At 37.4% G+C, this 11,323-nt stretch overlaps 1 protein-coding gene across 1 annotated transcript; it reads right to left on the bottom strand.

The window, feature by feature from the left end:
- Window positions 1–5,660: 5,660 nt before the first annotated feature.
- Window positions 5,661–7,370, bottom strand: LOC133878078 (transcription factor RAX2-like). Its single transcript, XM_062316570.1, has 3 exons — window positions 7,072–7,370; window positions 6,855–6,984; window positions 5,661–6,555 (listed from the first exon to the last, which is right to left on the bottom strand). Exons 1-3 carry the CDS (start codon window positions 7,205–7,207, stop codon window positions 5,877–5,879), a joined length of 945 nt encoding a protein of 314 aa, XP_062172554.1. The 5' UTR covers window positions 7,208–7,370; the 3' UTR covers window positions 5,661–5,876.
- Between the last annotated feature and the right edge of the window lie 3,953 nt (window positions 7,371–11,323).

Raw genomic sequence — 11,323 nt, 5'->3', positions numbered from 1 at the left:
GGAGGTTACTCCATTAATCACCTATTTTTTGCAGACAATAGTCTGCTTTTCTATAAAGCCAACCTCAGGGAGTGGGAGAAGATCCATGCGGTACTAGCCTGCTATGAGGCAGCCTCAGGGTAAAAGGTAAACCGGGACAAAACCTCCTTATGTTTCAGTCGAAATACTAATCAAGATGTCAGAGCACAAATTCTAGCAGAGTTAGGAGTTCCTTCTACCCAACAATATGAAAAGTACCTAGGCCTCCCTACACTCATTGGCCGATCCAAGGTTAGCACATTCACTAGAATTAAAGGTAGAATTTGGAATAGAATTAATGGTTGGAAGGAAAAATTCTTATCACATGCCAGTAAAGAGATCCTTATCAAGGCAGTATGAGCATTTTCCAATTATCGAAATCTCTAAGCCACGACATCAACTCTATGATGGCTAAATTCTGGTGGGGACACCAAGAAAATGACAACAAGATAGCTTGGATGAATTAGAACAGACTAGGGAAGAACAAAGAAAATGGAGGTTTGGGCTATCGAGAATTGGAAGCTTTCAACTTGGCCCTATTGGCTAAGTAGGGTTGGCGACTCTTTCAACAACCAGAGACGTTGGTAGCAAAGGTTTCCTGTGAAAAGTATTATTCAGGAAGCTGTTTCCTGGATTCTAGTTTAGGAAGGAGACCATCATACGCATGGCGAATATATGGAATGCAAAACAGCTTCTCCAAGAGGGGCTGATTGGAGAGTCGGTAATAAGGAACAAATCTGCATTTGGGGGGACAAATGGGTTCCCTCTCATCATACACATGTAATCCAATCCCCCATACGCATACTAGACATTGATGCTCGAGTTAATGCACTTATCAAGAGATGAATTGGTGAAATGTACCTTTAGTTGAGAGTATCTTCCCAGAGGATGTAGCAGAACAAATCTGTGGCATGGCTATCTACCCCCGATGGCAACCTGATAAACTGATATGGGTTAGAACAAATAATAATAGCTTTTCTGTTCGGAGCGCCTATCACCTTGAGGTAGAATGACAAATGTAAGACAAAGGTAGTAGTTCTACGAGCCCCGACTCCAACTTTGTATGGAAGACCATTTGGAAGATGCGAGTTCCACGAACAATTCAACTATTTCTATGGCGGGGCTACAACGATACCCACGAAGGAAAAACTATTCAAACGTAAAATCGTGGAGGACCCTTATTGCCCATAGTGCAGTCTGGAGGTTGAATCTAATGGGCATTTTCTTTGGCACTGTGCGGCTTCATCGACTGTATGGGCAAAATGTCCTCGGCGTATCCAGAAGTGTGTGATTGAAGATGGGGACTTCCTAAGTGTATTTCAACAATTCAGTACTCGGTTGGTGACCCAAGAGTTGGAGTTGTTGGTCGTGGTAGCCCAGAAGCTTTGTGTAACGACCCACCCTTAACGAGACAATATTATCCGCTTTTGGCTCCCCCAAACCAAACTTCCCAAGAGGTCACCCATTTTGGTACTACTCTCGCAGAAGCACGCTTAACTGCTGAGTTTTGATAGGTTCATGGTCATCACGGCTTTAAAATGCGTTGTGTCAAAAAGGGTGGGTTTATACATATAAGCACATCCCATTCCCAAGCGATGCGGAACATCACAATCACCCCCTCTTGGGACCCAGCGTCCTCGCTGGCAACCCTCATGGGCTTGTGCACGCTCCTCCTATCTCAAGCTGGGCAATAGCTCTGATACCAATCTATAACGCCCCACCTTTTACAAAAAGACATAAGTGAAAAATTTTCAATTTTCACGTGACATTACGACATCATCAGAGATGAGATCTGGCAGAATATATATATATATATATATACACACACACTTGGGAACCGTTAACACATTAGAGCTAACTGAAATACCTCTAGACATTTCTTAAAATTATTTAATTCCTCTATACTAATTACATCAAGACATGTGTCACAGACGACACACGTACATACATGGAAACTCTATCACATACAAACATTTTTCTAAGCATATTACATATAAAAGAACATAAACACAAATGATTACAACCAAATACAATCAGCTACATAAACGTTAGCTTGAAATCTTTAAAGCTAGCATAATCCAATCCTATCGTCTTTTGAACCTGCACCAACAAATATGTGATTGTGGATGTTACCGCAACCCAATACTGTAATCAAGTGAGTCAATTGCCTTCAATAATATAATAAAATTATAATTTATTTAACAATACAAAATACAACAATATGATGTAATGACACATTCATATGCACAATCTTATTTATAGATGCCGTGAGACTCTAACTTATAATTCGATCTTATCATTTATAGATGTTGTGAGCCGCCTCTAACCCATAATACGGTCTTATCATTTAAGAGATGTCGTAGGCCTCTAACCATTTCCGGTCTTATCATCTATAAATGATAAGATCGAAGATTGTTAGAGGCCCACGACATCTATAAATGATAAGACTGCGGATGGTTAGAAGCCAACGACATCTGTTAAATGATAAGATTGTATTATGAGTTAGAGGCACACGACATCTCTTAAATGATAAGACCATATTATGGGTTAGAGCAAATATGTGATAGAGTTTCCATGTATGTTCGCATGACGTCTGTGACACATGTCTTGACGTAATTAGCATAGAGTAATTAATTAATTTTAATAAATTTCTAGAGGTATTTCAGTTAGCTCTGATGTGTTATTGGTATATATATATATATATATTCCACTGTCATATCTCATCTCTAATAATGTCGTAATGTCACGTGAAAATTGAAAAAAAATTCAATTACACCTTTTTATAAAAGGTGGGGCATTACACGATGCGGAGAAACTGGACTGTGTTTGGAGGAAAGATCTTGCCGCCCAACTGTTTTGTGGAAAGTGCCAAAGAAACTCTTAGAGATTTCCAGTAAGCTCAAGCTTTAATGCTAGGGCTCCCTCGGATAGGATCCTCAAATGGTCAAAACCACCAGTTGGATGGGTTAAATTGAACTGGGACACTGTTGTTGACCTGCAGCACAAGATTATGGGAGTGGGCCTCATTGCCCGAGTCTACAAGGGGCAGGTACGGGTGTCAATGTGCACTTATCAGCCTTGTCTCACCGATCCAGCAGCCGCAAAGGCGTTCGCAGCTCAATAGGGGGTGGAGCCATGCAGAGATATGGGTTTCCATTTAGTTATGTTGGAAGGTAATGCACAGGTGATAGTCTCAGTAATTCGATCGGTTAGCGAATGCCCGGGATGCTACGGAAGTTTAATTGCAGACATTCGAAACCTTTTGAGACATTTCCAAGCCTAGACTGTTAGCTTTGTTAGAAGAGAAGGCAACATAGCAGCACATAGTCTTGCACGAATGACTGTAAATCAGCAAATACATCAGGTCTGGATTGAGTCCTATCCAGACTCACTATCGACTACTGTATGCGCAGAACAAGAAGTACCTTTTATTGATATATGAAATTTGAGACTATATATATATATATATGACTATATGATTATTCATTATTTTCCCGTGTACAAAGATCTTCCTTTATTGCTCTCCTAGTATATGTGGATGACATTGTACTAGCCAACAATGATATTCAAGCAATTTCACACCTCATGTGTTTTCTCAATAATCAGTTTCAGCTTAAGGACCTTGTTCCTTTGGAATTCTTTCTTGGTTTAGAATTGCACAAAGTGATAAGGGCATTTATGTATGTCAGCATAAATATGCTTTGGAAATTTTGGAAGATTGCGGATTGTTAGCTACCAAGCCTGCCAAGTTCCCTCGGGGTCCAATCTAAAATTGTCTCGTACTGAAGGGGAACTACTTGACGATCCAACTAGTTATATAAATTTAGTTGGTCATTTGCTTTATTTGACCATCACAAGACCTGATTTGTCATAATCTGTTTAGCTTTTTCTAAGTCAATTTATGGCTGCACCAAGACAACCACATCTTACTACTGCTCACAAAATTTTATGCTATATAAAGACATCTCCAGGTCAGGAACTTTTCTTCCCATCTTCATCCCAATATCATTTAAAAGCCTTTTGTGAATTCGACTGGGTTGGATGTCCTGAAACTTAAAGATCTGTAACTAGATATTGTGTTTTTTTGGGGGGATTCACTTGTTTTTGGAAATCAAAGAACCAACACACTATGTCACTTTTTCTTGAATGTAGATCTATGTCATCCACAACTTTTGAATTCATATGGCTTTTTTCATTGCTTAAAGATCTTCATATTGAGCATCCTCGAGCTACCCTTCTATTTTGTGATAGCCAATCTGCTATGCATATTACTGCAAACCCAATTTTTCACGAACGCACAAAGCATAAGGAGCTTGACTGTCACATTGTTCGTGATAAGACACATGAAGGTCTTATTCGTATGCTCCAAATCAGCTGTCAACACCAACTGGCAGATATCTTCACAAAAGCTCTCTGTAATTGGGTTCCTTTCAACAATTTGATCTCGAAGATGAATGTCTCAGATATCTTCCCTTCATCTTGAGGAGGAGTACTAGCGATAAACAAATAAGTTAACTTACAGTTAGCTTAGTCAACGTTGGTTAGAGTTGCTATGTAATTAGTTAAGCAGTTAATTAGTTGAGGTGGAGTATGAGTTGTACACTTCAGTTGTTTAGTTTACATTAAGCTTTCATTAATTTGTTTTGTATAAATACAGATACTTTATATCATATCTATACAGAAATTCACATTCTTCTTTTCTCTCTGTGCATACTCTTGAATGCTTCATTTCAGTTCATCCTAAAATCTAATACTACTCCCATGTCCAAGTCTTTGCACTACTTTCATCTCAAGGATTCTCTCCAAGATTGTTGAACGGATTGCTGCAATGAATTATGTTATTTTTTGCCTTTGTTTTATTTATCTGTAATGTTCTAACCTAGATTACTGTTGTAATTTTATTTTCACTCATTTATAAAAAAATAAAAAACTCTATGCACTTCCCGAAAGCCGTGACTCATTCCAATATTCCAATTTTCTGATTCACCTAATGCTAGGGTGACAAATAATTCAAGTGTTTGAGTGAAGAACAGTTCAATTGGTTAGTTATACAAACGGACTTTCAAAAAAAAAAAAAATCCAAGTGTTGAAGGCTTTTGATAATTAATTAACTAATGAATTCGAGGATTTTATAATAAAAAGACTTGGAATCTGACCGACTTTAATTCATTTAAAAAAGTTTACCAAAAAACTAAGTTTGAGCGGCCTCCGCAACATTCCAAATTTTCCAGCGTCAAAGAAGGTTCCCTATTTTTTTTTTCTTTTTTTCCGTGAGCCTCGTTCATAGATCGGAAAGATTCTGGGTTTTTTATATTCCTCAATCCTCGCAAGCAGCGCAACTCCTCCAAAGGTCCAATTTACCCTTTACTAGCTGCATGCATCGGACGAATAACTTTAAGGGTATAATTGACTTCCACGCACAAGTCTCAGCCAATAATTTGTTTGGAAAAGAGAAAAAGAAAAAGGAAACAGTGCAAAGTGCAAACCCTCTTGTCTAGATTTTCATAAACATTTATTTCTGATTGGGGGGGTGCGTTTCAGTTTCAGTGAGGGCGGGCAGGCGGGTAGGCAGGCAGGCAGGCAGGCAGGCAGGGCCGTACAACAATATTACATCATCATCACATCCCAAAAAGAAATGCACAAAATAAAAAGAAGCTTTTACCATGTACTGTCAAAAAAGAAAAAGAAAAAGAAATGTTTCAATATTTCATTTCCAATTTCCATAAAAAAAAAAAAAAAAAAAAAAAAACACAAACCCCCAGAAACTCCAAAAGTCTTTTCTGAATCTCCCCTACCACCACGCCCTTACCCCATCAAATCTTTCTGATTTTACTTACTTACAGTCAGACATCAGTTCTTCAGTAGAAGTACATGACCTTCTCTTGTGTCTTGCTTTCATCAATATTGAACAAGCTGTTTGCGTCACTATTACTACTGCTAATCACTTGCTTAACATCTTCCACACCATACTCTAATGGGAATTCTCCAAAATAGTTCGCCTTTTCAACTCCATTGCAGCCGTAATTAAGCATGAACTTGTTGTGATTTTCTTCAAACCCACCGGAGATACAGCTCTGGAAACCCATTTCTTCTTGTTTGATTATCTCTCTGCCCCCATTACCATAGCTGATCTGAGTACAGCTCCCATCGGATGAACTGCAGCTTCCTTCGCATCCGAACATGAGCAGGTTCTCTTTCACAGGATAATACTTCATGGAGGTCGTCACCCAGCTCTCCTGGGTTTGGAAAAAAGGAGTGGCGGTGTTGGAAAAACTCAATGGGACTGAAATGGTGGGCTCAAGGCATGAGAAGGATTTAGTTGTTGGGGAATAGTAAGAGCTGCATTCTTTGTAGGGTGAAGATGAAAGTGGTTCATGAGATTGAAACAGTGGCGTTTGGTGAGAGGATGGGAATGCAGGAGGTTTTCTCTGAGATGGAGGAAGCATCCCCATGAGCTTCTTCTTGAGCTTCGTGTTCCAGTAGTTCTTGATATCATTGTCAGTCCTGCCTGGCAACTGAGCAGCTATAATTGACCACCTGTATTTGTTAACATATTAAGTTTCCCGTAAGAAGAAAACTCTCAGCTTTCGCTTAACAGCTGTGAGTGGGTGTTGATGTTAGATCTAAACTTGGCATGCATGCAGAGGGCAGCAGAATTATCCAAAAATACCTCTCACTCTTGATAAATATTGCTAACTTTTATAATAGAAATGGAGAAAAATGATAACAATTTGGGCAATTTTTCCAGATGAAGTTATTGGTAAAAACAAAAAAGAAGAAGCAGAAAACAGCAAAATTTGGTCAAAACTAGTGTGGAAATTGGAGTATATATATACCTGCTTCCGATGCTTGCAAAAAGGGTGCAGATTATTCTGTCTTCCTCGTCAGAGAACTCACCATGTTTAATGTTAGGCCTCAGATAGTTAAGCCATCTCAGTCTGCAACTTTTCCCACATCTCTTCAGACCTGATCCAGAAACAAGAGGAAAATATGAGAGAGAGAAATTTAAACATGGTTATGAAATGGGTTGATCATTGTTTAGGTCAATCTTACCAGCTTTCTGTGGGAGTGCAATCCAATTCCCTCCAGTTCCATATTTCTCTATGTAATCCTTAAGCTTTGAGTCTTCTTCTGGTGACCATGGCCCCTTCTTCACATTTGCCTTGTCACAACAAGGAGCCCTCCCCATCTCTCTCTGTCTCTGTGTGTGTGGGTATTTGTTGGTTCTAGCTGTGAGAAGTTTTGATCTCTTGCATATATATCCCCCTAGCCTTTTAGAATCAAAGCTCTCACTGACTAGCGAAATGAAGTTTGGTTTGAATGAATGCTTATGGCATTATAATTATTATTAATAAAGGACCTCATGGTTTTGGAGAGATTGAACAGGAAAATATAAAAGTTAAGAAAAAAAAAAAGTTTATTAATTAATTGGGAGATACATAAGTCAAAACGTTAGATAAGTCTGCTAATTAGCTAAGCTAATAGAAGTTTCCATCTCAAATGTTGACAGCTCATATGAACCTTAGTTTCTTCCTTTTCTCAAAGCATCCAAAGTCTTGCTAATTATGTGGAAATACAACAGGTCATGCTAGTAACTGAATTGATAGCTACAGGTATTAGGTATATCCAGATAAAATATATAACTAATTCATATTTACGTACTTCAATTCATGTTATGTATAACTACTTAAAACATGTGTACGTACTTGGATAAAAGAATAAAAGAAAAAGTAGTATTACGTACTTCATGTAAAATTGCTAAAATTTATTTATTAACCTATTATCAAGATCGATCTCTCACTCAAATACTATATATTTGTCTGTAGATGATTATGAATGTCTGCTCTTAATCTAGACGTTGCGAAATAGCAACCTTCTTTGAATATATATATATATTTGATGCTAGGAGTGAAAAGGTGTGCGATTAATAATCATCTATACATACATATATACAAAATGACGTCATTTCATATGAATTTTTAAATGATACCATATATTTGGCAAAAAAAAAAAAAAAGGTCCAAAAAAGAGGTTCAATGAAAGTCCAACCCCAAAAAATAAGCAAAACAAATGTCCAAATTTAAAATCAGTTATGTAGGACAATTATAACTTAAAATAACCGTTAATCGCCAATTATTTGATAACTGTTAATTACCTAAGGCGAGGCAGTCATGGTTATACCTTTTTACCCCTAATTGATCCATGACAAGAAGAATTTGAGACAAGAAAACAGAGAAAGAAAGAAAAAGAAAAGAATTAAGTCACACAGTCTAAAGAAAAAATGAATTTGATAGAGTCACACTACCAAAAAGAAGAGGGGTCACCTCAAATTAAAGAGGGAAAATTTGTCTATTCATCACTTAATCATTATATGTACTCGTACAAAAGAGCACTTAAACATACACTAGCAAAAATGCTAATCATACTTGGACTCAAAGACTAAAAATTATAACCCAAATTTGATTGAGTTTGGGCTAAGTTTATTATTGAATTAAAAAATAAAGTTAACCCTTAAAATTTAAATAAAATATTAAATTAAATACGACTAACCGGCCTAATTAACAAAATATAAATAAAACTCTTTATTTTTCATCCTGCATATATATCATATATGGCCTCATCAATCAGAATTTTGGCCCTAAATTCAAGTGATGAGGTGTTTAATTTGGGAGTGAGTAATGAATGTCACAGCTTGTAAAAATGGGGAGGCAATTTTCAAAGAATTAGGATCGTCTATAATTATTTCTTAAAATTTTAGAGAACATTTCAGACAGGTAATTGTGAGAGACTACTTATGGAACCCACTTAACCAGATAAGTAATTTGACAGTCTAATTTTTATTTAGTCAAATAAATTATATAAGTAATGTTTCACACTCATCTGTTCGAATTCTTTAAAATGTAAACAAATAATTATGGACAATATTGTAAAACATGGAGAGCTAGGATATAGACCTAATTGGTGTCGACTTGTACTGGTTATTAGTTTGTAGCTAGGGTTCTCATGATCCTAGCAAAAGACAAACAGGTGTAAATACATGAACCATCCTGTGACTCCTCCTTTTTCTGCATGCTACCTACGCCCTATAACTTTACCTCATAAGGATTGTAATGTTTTATCTATAAAAAGAAAGGTTCCTCCTGTTCTCACCCTCTTGCCCTTCCTTCTAACCACCAAAGCTACCTATATATATATATATATATATATATATATATATATATATATATATATATATATATATATATATATATATTATTATTATTTTCAAAAGTTTGCGGAAATTAATTTTAGCAATTAATATATTGTAAAAGATAATGGAATCGATCAAACGTACTTTCCCGTCTTTTTCTCAGGTATTGCCTGATCTCGATCAGGTTTCTAAGCAACACTTTAATGTAGGGAAGATGTTAATTAATTAATTCATTCATTCATGTTAAAAGAAAAAATGTGTGAATTTTTGAATTAAAGAAAGTAGAGCATAATACTATATATAATGGGAATAATAGCTCATCTATGGATCTTAGACAAATATTCATCGGGATTCAACACTTATTACATGCTCCAATTATAGTTTGAGATTGTAAACATTAAACACTACTCTAAGTAAGAAAATGTGTACGTAACAACTAAAGAAGAGAAAAATATTTGTATAAATTAATCGAATTAATTTTTGAAATCAGTATTTTATAGAACTATCAGAGCACTTACGACAGTTTTTTTTTTTATGATAAAATTCAAACAAATAATAAGCATGCATGTGGCTCATGCGCGAAATTGTGACTAAAGTGATGTGCGGCCGGTGCGTATTTAGACTTGGTCCTTATAAATCACTAAAAATTATTTAGCTTTTCAAGACTAAATTAAATAGGGGAAGATGAAAATCTTAAAGAGGGAAAAACATATTTTTCATGAATAATTCAACAATTCTAGTTATAATGTGCCAGGAAAAAAATAAAGATATTTCAATTAGCATAACATAAATAATATTTAGATTTTTTTTTTCCCTTTCAATATCAGCTAGTGGAACAATATTACGACAGCTAGCATGCCTAGTGAGTGGCACCTTTGGTTACTAATTAATTGGAAGCAAAAACCCTGTTGGTACAGTTTCCGGTATGGTGTGAATCTGCACGTTCCTTTGATGTTCTTCACGCTTCTCAATAACTCTGCAAAACAACAAAACCTAGGGACCCTTCCGGGGGTCCCGCTCCGATGCCTAAGTTAGCTTCTGTGAGAAAATAATGCTTTGTGCATAAAATTCAGTCTTAGTTTATACCTGGGGTATGAGCCTATTTATAGGCATAGAGGTGGAGTCAAACCTGGATTAGGACTCCTGCTCCTTGTTGATCTAGAACTGCTGTCCGAGTTCTAATTGGACTTCAATCCTTTACTAGACTTCTAATTGAGTATCTTCTTAGACTTCTGATCTGATATCTTCTTAGACTTCTGATCCGATATCTTCTTAGACTTCTGATAATGATCATTATTCTTATCTGATCATTATTCTTATCTGTTTGGACCTTATTAGACTTTTGAATCTCCTCTTTGGATCGGGTTGAGTGGGATTTATCCCCAACAGTTACCCCCCAATTCCCTTATCCAAAGCTTGCTTGAATAATGGGAATTCCATGTCTAAGGAAACCCGATCTTTGTCTCCTTCTGAAAACCTGCTAACCTGCAAAACCTGAGGGTTAAATCTTACCCCCCATTACCTTCTTGTTTTTCCTTAGGGTTTTCTCCCTGTCTCTTGAAAAATCTGCAAAACCCGAAGGTTAAATCCGACCCCCCGAGAAGTTTCTTCTTGCTCTCGGCTAGGACTGATCCGGGACTCTCGGTTAGGACTGATCCGAGAGTTTTCTTCTTGGTCTCGGCTAGGACTGATCCGAGACTCTCGGCTAGGACTGATCCGAGAGTTTTCTTCTTGGTCTCGGCTAGGACTGATCCGAGAGTTTTCTTCTTGCTCTCGGCTAGGACTGATCCGAGAGGCTCCTTCTCGGCTAGGACTGATCCGAGAGGCTCCTTCTCGGCTAGGACTGATCCGAGAGGCTCCTTCTCGGCTAGGACTGATCCGAGAAGTTTTTCTTGCTCTCGGCTAGGACTGATCCGAGAGGCTCCTTCTCGGCTAGGACTGATCCGAGAAGTTTTTCTTCTTGCTCTCGGCTAGGACTGATCCGAGAGGCTCCTTCTCGGCTAGGACTGATCCGAGAAGTTTCTTCATGCTCTCGGCTAGGACTGATCCGAGAGGCTCCTTCTCGGCTAGGACTGATCCGAGAAGTTTTTCTTGCTCTCGGCTAGGACTGATCCG

This window comes from Alnus glutinosa, chromosome 9 (genome assembly GCF_958979055.1).
Source record: "Alnus glutinosa chromosome 9, dhAlnGlut1.1, whole genome shotgun sequence".
NCBI classification, from domain to species: Eukaryota; Viridiplantae; Streptophyta; class Magnoliopsida; order Fagales; family Betulaceae; genus Alnus; species Alnus glutinosa.
This window is presented reverse-complemented; position numbering and strand designations above follow the sequence as displayed.